The 20537-nt window shown below is 42.6% G+C and overlaps 1 protein-coding gene across 18 annotated transcripts in view; it reads left to right on the top strand.

Moving 5' to 3' along the window:
* Positions 1-656: 656 nt before the first annotated feature.
* Positions 657-20537, top strand: part of LOC108934364 (transcription factor 7-like 2) — a 44572-nt gene continuing 24691 nt past the window's right edge. For 6 of the 18 annotated variants that reach the window (XM_018752042.2, XM_018752039.2, XM_018752043.2 and 3 more), the window contains exons 1-3: positions 658-1106; positions 1253-1322; positions 2210-2316. In XM_018752042.2, the coding sequence (XP_018607558.1) occupies positions 912-1106; positions 1253-1322; positions 2210-2316 (372 nt within the window). In that variant the 5' untranslated portion in view covers positions 658-911. Of the gene's footprint in view, positions 1107-1252; positions 1323-2209; positions 2317-20537 lie in introns of all 18 variants that reach the window. The other 12 variants (XR_001966127.2, XR_001966126.2, XM_018752046.2 and 9 more) reach the window with 3 other exon arrangements.

The following is a 20537-nucleotide window of genomic DNA, read 5'->3' as shown; positions in this document are numbered from 1 at the left end:
CACGACCTGCATGCTAATAACAGAATTTCAGTAGTTATTCTGTATTTCAAAAACTGCGTAATTAACGGGCATAACTCACTGTTACTCAGAGTTGCTCTAGACGTTGTTAAAAATATTAATAGAAAATATTAATACTAGTATAGTATAGTGGTGGTGGAAGTTAAGAAAAGGGAAAGCAAGACAGTACATTTGAGATGAAATATTGGCTGTGTGTTGAAATTCTCACTCAAAACAAGTTCTTGAAAAAAGTCCTTATTAAACACGTATAGCAAAGCGAAAATAAAACAGGACACGTGATTTACTCAGACTGACGTCTGTTCTGTACAGTCCCTTTTGCGTATAAAATTTCATCAATTTCAATGTATTTGACGGCTATAGTTGTGTGTAAACAGTAAGAATATGTGTCCGTCCGTGGAACTTGTTTCTCACTATGGGGGGGGGGGGGCAGCGGAGTCGCCGTGATCGCGAAGTGTGTGAAACTGTAAGAAGAAGTTGATTTTTATTAATTTTCCGTTTCACTTCTTCAGCGGACTGCTGCCTGAGACGTGCAGCGGTGTCTTTAAAAGCGGAAACCTGTGCAGAAACAGTCGCCCCCCCCCCCCCCCCAGAGCACTGCGGCCATCGCGCTGTCAATCAGCGGGCGGCGCCCTTTGAAGTCGCCTGCCCTCGCCTCGTGCTCGGCTCAAATGCGCTATTCGTCGCCGACGGGCCGCAGTGCTTCCACTCCGCACGCGAGCAACTTCTCTTTTCGTTTGAGCCCCGCGTCCCGTGCAGCGCGCGTCAGCCGGGCAGCCGCGTCCGAACAGCTGCGCCGCCTCGCTCTCTCTCTCTCTCTCTCTCTCTCACCGGGAGAACTTATTTCGCTGTTTTCCAGTTTGCTTTTCCTTTGTTTTTGTTTTCGTCGGTAAAAAATGCCCCAGCTGAACGGCGGCGGAGGGGACGATCTCGGAGCGAACGACGAAATGATCTCATTCAAGGATGAAGGGGAGCAGGACGAGAAGATCCAGGAGAGCGCGTTCACCGAGCGCGATCTGGCGGACCTCAAGTCCTCTCTGGTGAACGAGTCGGAGATCAGTCAGAACCCGGGCGCGGTGACGGGTCCCGGGGTGAGTCCCTCCGTGCCCCCCTCCGCGTCCCTGTGCTGTGGCTGCAGGACTCCGCGTGGTGCTCTCCAAACTTTTGTTGTTCTAGTAGTGTTACCACTCAGGGTCTGTGACTAGTATCTGTCCCTTTTTTTTTGCCTCTTTCTCAGGCGGTCAGACGGGGACAGCAGGATGACCAGAGGGTTTATTCGGACAAGCACAGGGATCATTTGGACGACGGTAAGGCGCGTTCACGAGTGCAGAACTGGCGCGAGGAGCGGTGCCGCGACGGATGCCACCGCGACTCCGCTCTGCCGCCGCTGCCGCGCGAGCACGAGCACGAGAGTGCGCGGGCGCTCGCGCGCTGGCACCCTCCTCGAGGCCGACTCTGTAACGAAAACAGATTTGTTTTTAAAACTGTCCAGAGGTGGACAGAAGGTACACGTTCCCAAACCGCCTCAGGTTTGCCTCATAATCCATCTTCCTGAAGTTGTAAAATAAGTTTTTTTTTTTTTTTTTTTTTGTACTGTTTGTGTGTAGGGCCGTTCGCGTTTCGCCACACTTCACTTCACGTGATATTTTACAAACTTCATTTGCTTGTTTTGTCCAGTGCGACTTAAAATATTCAGCACCTTTACTAATACACGGTGATGTTTATGCCCCTTAAATTTGGGTATATAATTATTACTGTGCGAGTACCTCGCTCGAGGCTGCAGCAGGAGTCCATAGCCGCGTATAGCAGAACCCAACAGGTCATGAGCTGGTGACCAAATAGAACCTGCTGTTCTACTAACACATTGAACCCTTTCCAGATGGAGTTACCTAAAGACTCTTACAGTTGTTGTGTGGTGAACACTGCTGCTGTTGTGGTTTAGTTTTCTCAAGAAAAGAAGAACACAGAAAGAGGGCAGTTGTAGCCAAGCGCTGATAAGACACACACCAAAGAGGGCTGTGGGTGCTGAAGTGTGTGCAGAGTAAACAAACTAACAAACAATATAGGATGATATTATGGGAGGGAAGTGACAGTATTCTCAAAAATAATAATATGTGGGGGGGCTTTGTCTTTTGTCTGTGTGGAAGAGTGAGGTTAACAGGTCACCTCTCATCGTGGTTTATTTTCCTTCTAGTGTCCAAACACCAAGATGGAGGAGCGTATAAGGCACCAGCGTACTCGGGGTACCCGTTTCTGATGCTGCCCGACCCGTACCTCCCCAACGGATCCATGTCACCATCGGTAAGTGCATGTCAGTGTGTTTCTCAAATTGCTCATTTTTACCTTTCTATAGTTCAGTAGCCTAAGGTCGATGGCAGCGTGTGCGGCTGTGTGACGATTTTTTTACCCGCTAACTAGCTGAAGCTTTGCTTAATTAAAGTAAGAAGAAGTGACTGCAAGACTGAAAAGAGGGCAGAAAGTGTATTTGTGCCATATTAAGTGTTCTAAAAATTAAAATGGAAACGCTTACGCAAGCATAATTACGTTTTCTGGTAATGGCATGTTCAAAAATATGTGTTTTTAGGTGTAATAGTTGTTGCACTGGGGAAATGGTTTTTAAAATTGCACTTTTTTCCTTAGGGTTGTGGTCTAAGAGTACTTTGCATTTGTATGCACGAAATGTTGTTTACAGTGTCCCTGGTTACACTGATATGAAAGTGAGGGGACAAAAATGCTCAAAGAGTGTGATGATTTGAGCTACACTGCGCTCAGATTTGCGGTCTGGTGACTGCCATTTTCTCACACACCACTCTATGCCTCTTTGACGGCCTCCGAGAAAAAAAAAAAAAACAGCATTGAAGGCACAATATTATTTATATGTGTATATCTGTAATTAATTCAGGATTATGTAATTAATGTTTCGGAGTTTCTGCAGATGATATATACAGTTTCGCTCTAATGGCAGAGAGTCGGATATAACCAGTTTAATTATATGGTGACTGTCCATATATTGGCCAAATTACATGGACGCATTCCCATCGAGTAATGCTTTATTACTGCGACCGTCTATAAAACATGCAGTCCTCATGTTGATAAATATTTCTGTTTAGAACTGACAATAGTCTTATTTATTGCTTCCATCCCAATCGTAGCTTATTGAAAATCAGTATGCTGCCTAAAGTTATTTGCCAGAAAATTAATGCTTCTTGAAAAGCCTCTATTACCCTTATCAGTGGTCAGCACCCCAAGAAATCCCTAAAAACAAAGAGCAGTTTTTTGCGAGCATGCTTCGTAGTTCACCTTCCTCATTATTAAGGAGTGTACCTGCAGAAATACCTGGAACCTGAATAAAGAGAGCTGGCTATTTTGAGAGTCTTTGCTGCCCTATTCCTCAACCATGTTCCAGAAATGGTGTTTTCCTTGGGCAACATCATGCTGCTCACGCATCCTCTGTCTGAAGGGTCTTTTTTGTTTTTTTCTTCTAGGAGTGCATATCATTTCGGTGACAAATGGGCCCGTTTGGCATCTCAGTCTGAACTGCTTTGTTTTCACGTCATCATTCTTTAAATTAAAACTTAAATCGATTCAAAAGATGTAGCGGAGAACTGTTTGTTTGCGGCCCTCGTAATTTCGTGTCACAGGCAGTTAGTTTAAACTTTGTGGCATGAGTGGCTTTGAAAATATAATTTTTAGTAATTTATAATACTCATTCATTTCATAATCTACTGTGCATGAAAAGGCCTACATGTGGGGAAATTGAGGCATTTTAAAACAATAATCTCTTTAAAAGATTAATAGCATTTCTGAGCTGAACATTTTAAAGCCTAAGAACTAGTTCCCCCAAGCAGATTGTTGGGCAAATGGGATATCCCTTGACAGTTACATTATATGTATTAGGTTTAATGTCAAGTTCTTCTCCGTAAATTAATGGAAATAATTTCTCTATTTTTTGCTAACTTTACGGTTGGGTCAAAAGACTTCCAAACAACATTATTTCATACTTGGCCAAGTACTTTGTTCTGGGACATTTTAATGTACTTTGCTATGCTATGTTCCATTTGCCTTGATATATAAGAGGGAATTAAGTTTATCTGGCACTGGGAAGGAGTTGGGAATGGTGGTGAAAAAACCAGATAGGACTATCATTGTGATTTTATTGACTGAACAATTGCACTTCCACAGTAGTTGGTCTTTATTTTGGTGCTGGGGGGGTTGAGGGGAGTGTAATTCCCTGGATTACTGGAAGAATACATTGTTTAATTTGAGCGGATCAGCAAAAGAAGCTCGGTCTATCAGCAGAAGAGAGCAGGAAGGCGGAGCTGGGAAAGGCAAAAAAATCCTTTTGGCTGGTAATCTTTGTAGAAACCATGAGGACACCACCAGTGCCTTTCCTCTTTGTGGTCCACCTCCTCGGCTTCTCCCCACAGCTCATCTCAAACGGGATTTTCAGGATGGTTGCATCAAGTCCATTTCGTGAATTGCTGGCCTTAAGGATTTTCACATTTGATTAGAAAACCAGACACTCATAAGCCTACCTTGTTCTTTACCTGACACTTTAATCCAAAGTGATTCACGGTATTTGTTATCTTTTTGCTTGTACAACTTCTTGAATACTGTAGTTCTGAAGTACTCCACCCCTACAGAAATGTAGCTGGAACTTTGGCCAGGTTCCCAAGGTTTCCTTTTTTCTTTGTTGTTCTGTTTAAACCCTTGGCCACCATAGTCTTTACACCTTTATCATTGTGAGGTGAGTTCATAAAAGAGACAAAATTAAAAAACTGGATTGGCTTTGGCTGAAAAAGGCCATCTGTGCTAGATCAGAAGTTGAGTGTTAAGTCCAGTTTTCATCTTCCTTCTCCACTTTCACTCCTTGTGAGCATCTGCCGTTGTGTGATTTTAGTTCATTTCTGTTTTTAGGCTATTTTTAAACAGTGTTGTATGCGTGTTTTCCATAAGGAGCTGAAAAGGCTAAAAAAAAATAAGTAAAGAGTATGGGGGAGTTTTGGTCTGCATGGGGGTGGAAAAAACAAAAGAAAGGGGAAAATTCCTGCTTGCACTAATTAATCCTTTGTAAGGAAGGTGCTTAAGTGCAGTACATGATGCAACCGAGCACGTGTAAGCAAGACTTTGGTTCTCTGAAAAAAGTGCTCTCCAATCAATTGATCAGCGATGCTGACGGCGCCTGTGTTGTGGGTTTGCAGCTTTTCGGATTCCTTTCAGCATAGTGGTCGAAACTCTCCGTGGAGACTTTTAATTTTTACTTTAATCGTATGGTATGTTTGGGTTCATTTTGCTGAAAGCCTGTGTTGGTAAACACCTTGTACGCGCTGAAATTTTTTGGGTAGCTTTTTAACAGTATTAGACTCTGAGTTAATAAGTTAGTGATGCACACAATTTAAGACAGGACAGTAATTTAGTTTTGAAACGTTAAGTAAATAGGTTGTAAAGGCATGTTTTTATGTGGAGGATGCTGAATGGATGAAATTGAGTTTGCTTTGTAAAATCTGGTGTTGCAATTCTCCCCATGACTGATTTCACTGTCCCATAGTTGAGCAGAAGTGTTTAAGCCTTTAAGAGATTGTCCTTTTGTGGATCAGGGGATTCTCAGTGTCTAACATCCCTGGATCACAAGTTATTGTCCTGCATTGTGAAGTCATGTTGAGTCTGTCTTGTTGAACAAGCCTTTGGTCTCCCCATAAACAAAGGCAGGAACACGGGCTTAGCCTGGGTAATCCTCCTCTACTAGCCAAGGCTTGGAGAATCCAGTTCTGTGCTTTCTGACTGACAACGATAAGAAGCCATCCCAGGATTACTGTCCACAAAGCAAGGAGGCAAAAAACAGCTTTTCACTAACTGTGCAGGCTACTTGTAAGTTGCAGCACATTCGGACGCCAAGCCGCTTTTGATTGTTGACTATCGTGTAAGTGTTGAGATGGAGTAATTGAAGCAGCATGTTCTGGGAGGGCTTTTAGAGCTGGGTAGAGCTCCATTGGAGACCTTCCGTTTTTGTCTTCTGGAAAGATTAGCACTGTGGTCCCGTCTTGGGCCTCAAGTGACACAGAATGTGGGAGCTTAGCTGCCTCAACAAAACCTCAAATATAGTTCCGAGTTTCTGGGGTGTATTCCTGGAGGAAAGAGAGGAAAAGCGGCTGTGCACGCACGCGCTCGTGTTTGTGTGTATGTGTGTCTGTGTGCTTGTGCATGTGTTGAGAAAAACTGGAAAATTGACTGGTTTGGTCTTCTGAAATGGTGAATTGCTGGACAATAATTACATTTATTCATTTAGCTGATGTTTTTCTCCAAAGCGACTTACAATGTTAAGGTTACAATTATTATAGTTACAAGCTTACAATTATTTACCCATTTATGCAGGTGGGTAACTTTATTGAAGCAATTTAGGATAAGTACCTTGCTCAAGGGTGCTACAGCCAGAGGTGAAGATCAAACCTGCAACCTTTGGATCCAAAGGCAATAGCGCTAACCACTACGGTAGCAGCTGTCCCGTGAGTATTTCAGCATGCTGCACTCTGGGTTTGCATGGGGTGAAGAAGGCTGCACGGACAGCGTTCATTACAAATGTTTATTGAAACACCAGCACATAGCGAGAGGTGTAGGTGCAAGTACAAAGAAATAATGCTCTCAGTCCGAGGGCCCCTTTTCCTCAAGGACGTGCACCACAAGCCTTCCCAGCCTGCTCAGGCTTTCCTCTCCCCATATTTCCTCCCAATATGTTGATGAAATAGATAAAAATGATTTCTTGGCTGGGCCAATGATTATTATGAGGTTGAAACGATATTGTAAGTTCAGGGCAGTGCCAGATTTACAGTTAGAAAAAGATTTGCAGTGAACCTATACAATGATTCAGTCCAGCGCTTGGTCACTGTGAGCCTCACAGTCTATGAAATTATGGAACCATTTTAAGCAGTTCCATAAGAACTTGTAAAGTATTGGGAAGGCCGAAAAATATTGGCAAAACTACTCAATGGAGTTGTATACAAATACTGGGTGTTATATTAGATTTTTTTTTTTTTTTTTTTTTTAACATGGGGGGGGAGGGGGGCATGCCTCTGCCACCCCTCATTGCAACTGTGATTTTCATTGCTTTCCTCCAGCACTTGTGTACTTGTGAAATACGACGTGGCTCATGTGGAAGTATCGTCCTTGTGTCACCTTGCCTGCAAGGTACTGGACCCTTTAAGAGGGACAGTAGGAAATGACAAAGTCTGCACATTTAAATATGTGCAGTGATAAGGTGCCTTCTTTGAAGTGCAGGGATTTAAAGAACCCTCAAGAAGCGCACAGAAACCTATTTTAAGATGCCAGAACAGTCCGAAAACACCGCACCTGTTGGGTCTGCCCTCAAGGTGTTTATTGCTATGTTTATTCATCTGCACTTCTTCCTGCAAATGGTAAAAGTGGGAGTTAAACTGCCTTTCTGGTGAGAATGTTTGCACTGATACTCTATCTGTTATTCAGGAGATGCTATATTTTTATTCGTGTGTTTGTGGAATGCTAACATCTGCTCTGTTTTTTTTTATGGGCTCTTAAAATCGCGGATACAGTGAGTAACATGTTTTATAGCGTTGCTGCTTTTAGACACACATGGCAGCACAGTTGTGCTGAGCCTCGCTGATGTAGAGAAAATGCTTTTTTAATTATTGGAAGTGTTTGCAGGGAATCCACCTCAAAGTATCTTGGAGTGTTTATGTTAGTCATTATTAAAGAGCATTCAGGGGGGTTAAATGTTCAGTTAGTCAATGACTTTACCCTGGATTAACTTGGCTCTTGTCAGCTGGACGCATTGCTCGAACCCTTGTTTGCACAGAAAGGAGTCCCCTTTCATGTTAAGAAGCAGGCCTCTTGAACTCCAGTTAATGAACTACAGGAAGTCGATTACGTGGGGTAACACACTTTGTTTTTGTCCAGCGGACACAATGTAAACAAGCAAGTATCTTGATCTGCATTGCACTGGCTTTCTGCAAAGTATAAATCCTGTTATTTTTATTTTTTGTTTTTTTTTGTCCTTGGCTTGACTTTCCAGTACTTGTAAAAGCATGGTGATACTGTGGCACAGTTTCTATATTATTGAGATTTAAACTGGAGTCTAGGTTTACCCAAAGGTTCATGTGACAAATATAGTACAGTTTCATTTCTATTTTGTTACTGTTGTACTGTATTTCCTGTCTTGCCCTCAAATATGTTCATGTATTCAAATCACACTTTCACGGTACTTTAACTTTTATAGTTAATCGCTTAAAGTGGAGTCTTTGTAAAGCTTGTTGTTGTTTAAGATGAGGCATTTTAAGGTAATTTCAGAAAAATTAAAATATTGGTGACATCTTTAATATGTTAATGTTCTGTATGTGTGTTTGGGTGTGTGTTTGTCCAGAGCAACTACAAAGGAAATGGTCTGCTGTCTAAAGAGTGAAGACTAAGCGCTTTGCTCTGAAGTGCCTGCTGCACACGTGTTGACCTCACAGCACAGTGGTTTCTGGGTATTCGACAGGCAAGGCTGCATGGCTGCCTGTATCACATGTGTTTGCATTCTCACACCATTTGGTTCGAACTGGTGTACAGATTTGCCACCTTCAATTGATGGGCTTAAGATCACCTTCAGGTTGAGAAGTTTAAATGGTCCATTATATAGTTTATTAATCGTCTTAGGATAGACGGCTTAAATTTAATTTATTCATTCATTCAGCTGACACTTCTCCAACGTAACATACAGTGTTAGGCTTGTATACTAAGGTATTTATTTTGATTCTCCCATTTATACAGCTGGTCAGTTTTCCTTGCTCAAGGACACTGCAGAAAGAGATGGTATTCAAACCTGAGACTTTCAATTGCCAGGTGACAGCTCTAGCCAGTACGCTACCTTCTATCCTCATAAAATCCAATTTTGGTTTCTTTATGTCATATGATCTACATTAGGTGCTTCTAAACTTAGAAGTAATAGTAGTTAGTTTTTTGGCAGGCAATAGATTTTTGAGACCCCCTTTTCCAAATTTGTATTGAAACATTTGCTTTTAGTATCTCTTTTTTTCTTTTTTTTTCTTTTGCTTGGTGTGTTTTCGTAGGGATTTTACTGAAACACATTGAAGTCAGCAGTTTTCTGTGTTTTCTGTCTTTCATCTTCTATCCATAAAGTCCTTTATGCTTGTTTGTGCTTCTGTGTGTCCATCTGTATGTGTTTGCATAGATGCTTTTACCATGTGTGTTTAGAGTAGTAGGAAACTTTCATCTTTTTTACATGTTTGATTTGTGCCATCCTGCTGGTATTTATTTGTTTATGGAACTTTTTTGTGCAAGCCTATTGTCATTTTTTCCTTGTATCCCATGGAGAAACTGTATGGTACTGTTGTTTTGGTGACTGTAATGTCAATGTTTCCCTTTCGGTGTGCACCTTAGCTTTTTTGTCTACTTTAAAATGTATTTTCTGCACTAGGGGAAACTTCAAGGTGTTATTTGTCAATCAGGAAATGTATTTATAGTAATATGTGTCACTTTCAGATGATCTGTTTGACTCCTGCTGTTGGTCACTCCTTTAATTGTCAAAGGTCACATTTCTAGATGGAAATTAGCTACAGTGAAATCATAGTTGTGTTATGATGGGATCAGAGCACTTGAATAATCCTCATAGGTAACATGATTTTGACTGACACCTGCAAAGAGTAATCATCAAGCTGGGACCCGTGAACTGCTGCATCTGTTGGCATGGGCAGTGAGAGAGAAAAGAGGGGTTTGGGGATGGACCTGCTCATGGGCACAAGAACACATGAGACAGTCAGCGGGTGGCTGGGATTGCACCAAGGGGCCTGGCGCTAGATGGGTATCAGATGGCGAGGGATTAGGCTGTCGGCCTCGCACCCACGTGCGCCTGGCCCGTGTGGCTGGGGCGGCTCCACCAGGTCTGGGCTCTCCCTCTTTCCAGCTGGTGTGTGGGGGGTGCGGGGTGACCCCAGCAAAGGGAAGTTCAAGTGACAGACCACAAGGGCGGAACTTGTCTCTGAACCATGCCTGTTTTTTTTCCATGGGTATAGAAGTGAACTAGTCAGAACAGTCTGTTCTTTAAATGTTATTTAAATGAAATACTCTTTTTCAGTTTGGCATTTACCAAATGAGAAGTTTACTGTCCATGGAATCGGATATGTTACACATGTAGAGCTATCGGGAATTATGTTGGAAGATAAGGACAATAGCAGCGTATCACAAATGTGATGCATGATTGGGTGGGTATTTGTGTTGAGGAAATGGTTTACTACAACCAATTGTACTATAAAAAGAATGTTTCTGGGACTTTTCTTAGTTCTCAGTGGATTTAAAGAAAATACCCAGCAACAAAAAAAACAGGATGTTGGGGGCTTTCTTCAGCTGTTTGTGTTTAAGTCTTACAGCTGATTGTACATTTACTTTGTTTTAACACTTTTCTTCAAAGCAGTGTACAAGTCAGAGTAAATAAAAGTGCATTTCACCAACAGGTGGGGAGACAGAAGTACAGACACGCGATTCTCAAAGTCCAGTCACTTAGTTTAATGCTGCCATACTTCCTGCATATGTTAGTCTAGTTGCTACATGTAGAATTGATATAGTAAAAAATGACTGTTCTAGAAAAACATAAATATGAATACAGTCATATTTCTTTATTCGAAACTTGTGCATTTTGACCACTTTTCTTGTTCTTATTTCTGTTTTTTGTTAGCTGTCACTTTTGTTCTAAGTGACTAACAGTGTCAAGCTACTTACAATTATTTACCCATTTATACAGCTGGGTAATTTTACTGTAGCCATTTAGGGTAAGTACCATGATCAAAGGTATTATAGCTAGAGGGGGTCCAAATGCAGCAGTTCTAAGCAATACACTACCAGCTGTACCCAGACTGTCTATGAAAGGATACAGCAAACCATCATGCTGGTTGGAGATACTTGTTGGAATTTGCTTGGTTTGAGGCCTCAGCTTTGTCACATTACAGCAGCTTTAAGAGGCAGTACCAGGAATGTTCGTTCCTTCCTCGTGATTCAGCTGAACTGAATTTTATGTCAAGTTTGCTTTTATAGGGCGCGGTGGCGCAGTGGGTTGGACCACAGTTCTGCTCTCCGGTGGGTCTGGGGTTCGAGTCCCGCTTGGGGTGCCTTGTGGCGGACTGGCGTCCCGTCCTGGGTGTGTCCCCTTCCCCCTCCGGCCTTACGCCCTGTGTTGCCGGGTAGGCTCCGGTTCCCCGTGACCCCGTATGGGATGAGCGGTTCTGAAAGTGTGTGTGTGTGTGTGTGTGTGTGTGTGTGTGTGTGTGTGTGTGTGTGTGTGTGTGTGTGTGTGTGTGTGTGTGTGTGTGTGTGTGTGTGTGTGTGTGTGTGTGTGTGTGTGTGTGTGTGTGTTTGCTTTTATATACAGCCCTTCCTAGCATGGTTGTCTAATGTGAGATCTGTCCGGATCCAGCGTGTTTTTTTCCTGCCGGTGGACAGGGCAGGTGAGCAGGGGAGAAAACATGGAGCCAAGCCTGCACCCCTTTGTTGACCTTGAGTAAAGTCTCCCCTGAAATCGAGTAAAGTCTGCCCCCAAATGTTTCACCCCAGAGGGACGAAGACAGAGAGACAGAAAGAGAGAGGACCGGGACTGGCTGCGCTGCTCTCGCTACTGCACTCCACCGTGAAGCTGAAGTCGCTCATCTCCACGGACGTGCCCTGAAAGTCCTCGGTTAGAAGGAGGCATCCCAGTTCTGCCAGACTACTCGTTCTCTTCCAAATGTTATGGAATGTGGTTTTCGATGTGGCTCCCCCCCCCCCCCATGATCGCCATGGAGCCAACTGGAAACCATTTTACTGCTAAAAATACGGCTTTGCTTGTGGGTCTAAGAACAAGGTCTTTTTAAGATACCCAAGGAGCAAAATCGGGTAGGGTGGAGGGGGTGGTCAATTGCATCAGGTTTTGAATGGTTTTTATGAAAGGCTCCACTCCATACCGTTTCATTTGAATCAGATGGGAGGCTCCTTTTTAATGGCTGTGCTGTAGGAGTGGTTTGAAGGACAAGTGGCCTCCAGCTTTCTAATAGGGTGTTTGTGACCCTGGTTCGAGGCTGCTGACAGCATGGCCATTAGCAGCCGCCTGCACCGGTGGCTCATGGGCCCATTTGTAGGAGGCCGTGTTTTATGGTTCTCATTTGCAGCGCATTTGTGCAATTGCTTTATCTCTGGGCGCCTGTCACCCACAAGTATTGGAAGCAACACGTGGAAGAGCCATCGTGGGTGTGGTTCCTTTAACAGGTGTTTGCTCTGCAGTGGGAAAAAACTTTCTATCTGACCCACCCCCACGCAGACAGACAGACGCACACGTACATGCACATTTTTTTGATAGTTGTTCTAGGTACTGTGGACTTGTTACAGTACATTAAATGATTTCTAAGTGTAACCCCAACAAAATAAAACAGAGAAACTTTTTGCTTTTTATAACCCATTCCCTGCCACTTACCATGAATAAAGGTGTAATGATGATGATGATGATGATGATGATGATGATGATAATAATAACAACATTATGGCAGTAGTAGTAGTAATAATAACTCCACACAAGCCCAGCTGAAATAGGAGGAGGGTTGGGCGTGGTGCTAGCTACCCCACACCGTAAAAATCTGCCAGCTACAGAAAGGCCAAGACGGAACCCTTGTTGGCAGCCCATGCCCCAGGAGGGGTGGAAGGCAGGCAGAGAAGAAGAAGAAGTAGTAATAATAATAATAATAATGATGACGATGATAAACTGTGAAGTTGATAGCAAAGATTTGGAATTTTTATTTTCTTTTAAAACAATTTATTTTGAAATTGTATATATTTTGATTATTTTAAGTTTTACCGTATGGGAACAGGGAACAAGATCCTTTTTCAGGGATTTGCTTTTGTTGTTCTTGGGACATTTTCTTCAAAAATATCCCCTTTGCTTTGTTTGGAATTCTACACACACACACACACACACACACACACACACACACACACACACACCCTCTGTGTCTGTTTCTATACAGTCATTGTGGTGGCTGTATCTGTCTCTCAGTATCCAGTAGAGAGAGCAGTGAGGGCAATGACTGACACGTGACATGTGTTGTGGTTTGAAGACCAGTGCCGAGTGCATGGCAGTAATGGTGACTGTGGGGGGTTGCAGAGCTCAAGGTAACGATGGGAGAGAAAATGAGAGCGCGAGATAGAGCACTACCAGTAGCTCACACTGCTCTCTCACAACCTTATCTGATTTGGGGAGGATGAAGTAAACAGAGCGCGAGATACAGTGTGCTGGCGGAAGGGAGTTTGCAGTAAACAACGAGAAGCCAGTAACCGCGCTCGCACCTGGTATACCTCGCCACGAACGACTTCAAACAGCCACAGGAGCTCCTTCACAGCAGCCCTTAACTATTTCACTGCCCTTTGCACAGTTGATGCGACCACTATAAGGCTCATGAACGGCTTCCTTGCAGCTAACCTCTACTCCGCTGGGCTATCCAGACCAGGGATAAGTAGAGTTACCTGCTGCGTGCAAAGCGAGCGCTAAAAAGTAGTTTCACAAGGAAGCCATCAGGTCCGGAAACTGTTGCATGCTGGGAAAAGGTCCTTTGTTTACACATGCCAAGGGCATGTACTCATCATGCATGTCATACAAACAGTTAATGGCACCATCTTCGCTGGGGCTTGCATTGTTCTACGTGTGTATTTCCCATGGAGCCCTTCAACTGAACGCCTGCCAGCAAGAGAAGAACTTTCAGCAAATTTCAGCTAAATTTACAGCTGCGGAGGGAGAGTGAGCTCATTGTGATACCCGTCGTTTTTGTGGATGACAGCTCAAAGGGAAGGAATGATCAATCTTTTTAAAGCAAATACTGAATCAAACATGTCAGTTCATTTGCTATTAATTTGTTTCCATCAAAACCAGAAACTTGCTGAAGCTCATATATTATTCCCACTTTTAGCAGTCCCACTGTTCCACATTAATATTGTTTTCAGTTATTAGTCCTACCAATATCAATGCATATTTCTACTTCTTTTCTTTGCTTGTCAGTGCGTAATTTTGATGTAAAGCTTTGTTTACAAGCAGATTGCAGTTTGTGCATGAACTAACATGGGGAGATTTCTTCCCCTGTGTTTTCTCTTAGCACTGATTTTTCAGTGAGGATGTGCTCTTTTACTGCACTTTCTCTCAGCATCCATCTGCAGATTGCTCAAATTTACATTTATTCATTTAGCTCACACTGTTTTCCAGAATGACTTACAATACCACACTACCTTCAACTGTTTACCCATTTATACAGCTGGGTAATTTTACTGGAGCAATTTAGGATAGGCACCTTGTTTAAAGGTAATACAGCTGGAGCTGGGATTCAAACATGCGACCAAAGGCAGCAGCTCTGTCCACTATGTTATCCGCTGCCCCCACAGGAAGCACAGTATATAACCGTAAGCAGGAACGCACCACTTCACCACCTGCACGTTCCCATGTGTCTATGGTGTTCAAGGTAAAGACATGTGCCTCCCCTGAATGCAGTTTTAAGAAGCAAGTGAAAATGGGTTAATGGGTGGGGTTGTGTGTATGTGTATCAGTGGGGGCTTTGTCTGTGCACCTTGCGTCTGTTTGCTGTACGGGTACAGTTATACGAGGTCAAACCCCATGTGGTTTACCATGGAAAGTGAAGATACGACTCCATGAGTCACCTGAGAGGCAGAGTTCTCGAGCTGGGGCAAGAGGATGTCTGCAGGATGGAAACTTTCCAACACTATGAAAATATAAAGAATATGCTGTTTGATATTTTTATATGTCTAAAGCATTTTCTTTGTTCTGTTTATTTATCTCAGTAATTTTGCTTGTGCTGTCTGTGGCGCATCAGGCAATATTCCTATACTCCAGTACATCCAATCCTATACTCCAATTGTATCTGCATTTGTGCCATTTACAGGTGAGGATTTGCTGAAACAGCTCTGCTTTGTATTCCCTTAATGTTCCACTAGAAAAGTCTGTCTGGAGACGTGTACCCTGCAACCCTCTGCTCACAAGTGCAGGTTGCAAACCACTGGGACACCTGCTGTCCAACTGCAAAATAAAGTTGCAAGGGTTTACAGCAGCCAACATACTCTGATGTACAGTATGATGATCTGGGCATAGCACTGGACATGGTGTCGAAGGCAGAGGGAGATTTGGTCTAGAATTCAGTGTTGTGCGCTACATGACAAAGGTATGAGAATAGAACAGGTGTGCCCAGTACGCAGCCCACTGTTTCATGTACTGTGATTCACTAGAATATATGAAAAATTCATATATACTATGCTTGCTATAAATATGTTGAACTCCGTTGAATTTCACCGAATCACATGAAAATAAAATTATAGGTAGAAACACATACTTGAACCCAAATTGCTCCAGTAAAACATTCAGCTGTACAAATGGGCACAGTTTGTCATTCGTACTTTGGCTGAAAGTAAGCTGAGAGAATAATTGTAATACAAATGATTGGGCGTAATGTTGCCACGGCCCATTTCCAGTGTGACGGGCCCGTGCCCACATAGGAATCTTCTCAGAAGGAGAGTCCTGTCGGTTCTTCCGCTCTGCTTTATTTCCCGCATCCAATGGCACACCACGGCAGTATGGGTTAGAACTGCTCCCAGTTGGCCACTCAGCCCAAGAGAACATGAACGGGGGCCACTGGCAGCCTCTTGGAGGCAGCTGCTGGGCCCTCCAGGGGCCATGGCTCACATGTCCCACATGCCCCACAGCCTGTTTACTTTACAAAGAAAAACAAGAGCAATTTGCCCGGGCCTGAGGACAAATACTGCTTGGTGTGTGCATGCATGTGTGAGTGCACATGTGTGTTTGGTGAGTGACGGGCTGCAGTGGGGTGATGCCAGGGGTTCCGGTCGTCGCCATAGTGTTTTAGGTGGGGCAAGCAAGAGAGGAGATTCCCGTAGGCTACTTTTATTTTGAGGTGAAAATTATATGGCCAACAGACCAACTGTGTTATTTGTACAGATGATCGATTGCTCAATATCCCCCTGTGCCAGGGCTTGGCAGCCTCCCCAAACCACAGACCACCACGTTTTTTTTTTTTTTTTTTTTTAACATGAAGGTACAAAACTGAAGAAACGTTCTGCCAAACAGCCCAGAGAACACAAGTTAAACTTTAACCCAACTTTAATGTTCATGGTAATGTGTGTGCTCCTTCTACGTGGAACATATCCTTGATTTTCCAAGAACATGTAATTATTTGATTAGTTATTCTTCCATTATCCACCTTTAAGTCAACTGTGATGTGCAATTTTCCAATGACTTTTTTGGCAAAAGAACACATGAGAAGTTTGCTTTTAATTGTTTTGATCAGTCTACCTATAACCTTAGTATTTTCTGTACCCACTTCTAAGTGATGACTCATATGGTGTTCCTTTACTCCAGTTGTTAATATTACAGTATTATTATTATCATCATATTGCAATAATAAGTATTCTCATGTGGCCAGTCCTGTTCAAAACACAAATATGCAAATATATGTTATATATGGGCTCTAAAAAGCACACTGTCTGCATAACTTGCACTGATGAAAAACAATAAACACTATGGTCTTTTGGGGGGGGTGTAACAACACCTCTGTTGCCTTGATGCAGATAGCAATATGGTAAAGGACAACACGAAAGAGGGTGCTTTCCAGCACTTTGAGTTCCAAAAGATAAAAGGATGGTCCAAAACATCAAATCAATACGCCCATCAATAGCCGTGGCTGCTGGAGATTAAAGAGGAATGAATGAGGCTGCTGTCTGCTAATAGCACCCAGCGGAGGTAAATGGACACCTTTAATTGACGAGAGGAGCACGGGGCAATACCTAGCAGCGCCTGGGAAAAGCCATTCTGCAGGCCACCAGCCTGAGTCTCAGCAAAGGGCCTTGACGTGGCCACTTCTTCCTGTGGTTGGCGGCCAGCTCAGCACAGGGTAAATACTGAAGCACAAACACAGTAAAAACGCATATAGTAGGTGTCTCTTTCTGCCATCTGCCATCACTTTAGTGTTAGAAAGGGGCATCCCTGCTAGTGTTGATGAAGTCAGGAAGAGGAAGGAAGCTTTTTGGTAGCATGCGTGTGGCCTGCTTCAGGGGCTCGGTTACAAACCATGACATCGATACTTGCTGTGTTAACCTGGACCGTAAATTGCCCTTGCCAAGAAATGAAAGCTTACAGTGGTATGGTTTTCATTTTCAGTTCTTTTCTATTTATCTCTCTCTTTTCTGCCCTGCCCTTGGTCTTTAATTTCAGAGGTCTAACTCCAGTGAGTTTGCTAACCATGATGTTAAGCCAAAAAGCAGCACCACTGTTATTTTCATATACACAACATGGTGCGATTAGGCCCATACTGTTACACGGCATTACATAACTCAGCAGCTTAGCACATTCTTTCTTCTGCAGCCACTAGCTTCACTTATTGTTTTACCTATTCTTAACGCTGCCTTTTTTCATTTGGGAAACCAGTGAAGTCCCTTCAATTCACAAATACCTCCTTGGAATTCAGACCCCATAACCTTTTGGACCTTCATCCAGTTCCTTAGCCACTGGACCAGCTGTAGATGTTGGTTTCTTAGGAACACCACTGGCTGGATCAGGGGACGTTTCAGACTTATGCAATGATCTGGCTTCGTATATAAAGTAATGTGATGATAAATTTTTCTCAAATTGATTGTATATGTATATTGCTGAAACAACATCACACTTCAGTTTAAATTGTTTGGTTAACTAGGCATAAAATTAGTTAGTCAGACACTTAGCCACCTGACTCGGATGGCTTTTTTAAAACCATAAAATTTGATTACAGTAAATTGTGTGATACAGATTATTACCAATATTCTGGTGTTTTTTTCCTCTACTCTTCTGCCTCATGATTTGATTACTCTACAATATGCACTTACATTGATTTCTCCTGTCATTGCATGTCTTAATATGAATTAATTATTGACTTGTGATCTGAACCGATATACAAATACTACTGTAACAACAGTTTCATATTCAAAGCATTCATCCCTTTATTATTTTTCCTGCTTTGTACATCAGAGCAATTTCAAGATGTCCACTGTTTTGAGAAGTCAGTGAAATTAAGCCTTGTGCATTCAGTCAACAAGCGATGGAGGTCTTCATCAGTGTTTGGCCTTCAACAAACCACAGAGCAAGAATAAAAAGAGGTTCTCCATCATTTAATCAGGAGAGTGACCTGTAGTCCAGACAGCTTTGCACTGTGCCACAAACCCTCTCCTCCTGTTGTTTGCACTACCCAAGAACTGCGTACCAATAGAAATCTTCACACCTCGGGGGTTCTCTGTAACCTCCTCTACCCAGCCCAGCCCCCAAGATAACATGGGGCTGCTGCAAGGGTGTCAGGAAGCTAACAGACAGGTGGCAATCCTCAAGGGTGTCAAAGAGGAAGTCCGCAAAATATCCCATTGAGCTCCACTGTTGCACGCTGAGAGGTCTCACTCTAAATGTGAAGTTAAAGTGAAATGAGTTGACGGTAGGCAGCCTGGAACGTGTAACCAAAAGGTTGGAGTCCTACAAGGGGCCATGCTGTTGTACTGTTGAGCAAGCCTGACTTAAATAACTATCCAGATGTTTAAATAGGTTAAAAAAAGTGTAAAACTGTAAGCTCTTCATGGAGATGTCTGAGATGGAGTGGATGATGAACATGTAATATAAGTAAGTGCTGTAAGGTAAAGTGTCACATCCACACAAGGGCCAAAGTGAGGCATTGCATAGCAAGTGGCAGGGACAGAAGTGGAGATAATCAGGATTTTTCATCGCGTTGAACATGTCATAACTGCTCTGCAGACTTATTCTTCCAACAGGGTGATGTCAGGCCTGCTCTTCGAAAATGAATAGCTCTCCAAATGAGAACCGCATGTGGAGCCACTCGGTGCCGAGGCATATGGTTTACAAACATACGAGTCACGTCAAAATATTCCTTCGTGGAGAAAAGCCACAGAAAAAGCTTAAAGCTTTGGTTCTGAACGATATCTGTTCCCACATCTTAACATTCGGCTCTCTCTGATATTTGAGCACAGAGCTGAAATTGGAGTCAGTTGCGGAGGCCTTGCATTGAGGTCCATTTCTGTTGGACTCGTATGTGATGTCACGTTTATTCAGTTATTTTTTGTCTCCCCTCATGAAATCTTCCATGACATCAAGGCTTTGCTTTTTATTGCTGAAACCATTTAATAAAATATGAAGCCAGTTTATATACAATGGGTGGTAAATAGAGATTCTTGAGCTGTATGTCAATAAATCAATATTTGTCACATGGAGACTATTTTTTTGCTCAGGAAACTGGGTTAGTTCTGCTCAGGAGTTTAGTGTGAATTTTATAAACTAGGGTGTTCTTAACATTACTATTTCATTCCTCTTTATTATATTATGTTGTCTTTTTGGCATATTCATCATGTAATGTGAGTATAATTTTTCATATACCTCAAAATCCGGTTGTGAAATATTTCCTGTGTATTTTTATAGGCTCATTTTCATACCCTGTGGCAGATCGATCAATGTGACTTGGTTTGCTTTGACAAGGGTTCGAGTGGAGAAGCTTTTGAAGGTTATCTACCAGCTGTCAATGTTGGTAGGTAATGAAGATGTTGTGTAACTGGCGAGGGGGCGAGTAGTTCTTGCGTCTCTGCCTCTCTGCTCCAGCTGACACCGTCTCCCTCCTAAATTTGCACCATAGTTAATATTTTTGACAATGCAGATTCCGGAGCTGGCCGCTCATGCCAGTAACTATGGAAACAACGTGAGGGGCTGCTGTGGGAGGGCACTACCCAGCGGGTGGGCAAAGAAGCAGCTGCGGGGGGCATCTTCGCTGAAATCACTTCAGCCAGAGGGGTAAAGGGAATTAAACCTACAAAATAAATTATGACATGAAAGGGTTTTTTAAGTATTCCCCGTACATATGTGCGTGAGCTAAACCGTGTTTTCTTTTTTATTTTTTGGGACTGTGCAAAGACATTGAAATTAAAATAAACAAAACTGTGAGGAATGTTATAATGCCATAATATTTAATGCTGGAAGCTTATTAATTAGCCCATTTTGACAGCTTTATACAGACAGACCTAATTCCCCCATACTTGAGTGTATTTATTTATTGACCACATCAAACTACATACAATCATTAGGGTTTTTTTGTGTAATTTCCCCCTAACTCCACATTTCTATGACATGTTTCAGTGTATTTTAACAAGTTTTAAAAATTACATCTCGCACAGTAGTATAAGAAATATATTCACTGCAGTCTTTTCAGTTGTCAATATTGCTGTAAATTTGGTGGAATGGAATGACCAACCTAAGCATTAATTCATTAGTTTATTAGGAAGGAAAGTGTGGTATTAATACTATGAAGTGTTTTAAGTTACAAATGTGAAGTTTTGAGGAGTTGTATTTTCCTCCTAGCTCAGGTGTTCCTGATGTTTGTTTAATTTGGAATAAGTTGAAAATTTGATCAAAATAGCATATCTTTAGGGTTTTTAAAAATCTTCTGGTG

This window comes from Scleropages formosus, chromosome 4 (genome assembly GCF_900964775.1).
Source record: "Scleropages formosus chromosome 4, fSclFor1.1, whole genome shotgun sequence".
Taxonomy (NCBI): domain Eukaryota; kingdom Metazoa; phylum Chordata; class Actinopteri; order Osteoglossiformes; family Osteoglossidae; genus Scleropages; species Scleropages formosus.
The sequence above is the reverse complement of the archived record's forward strand: the minus strand, read 5'-3'. Positions and strand labels throughout refer to the sequence as shown.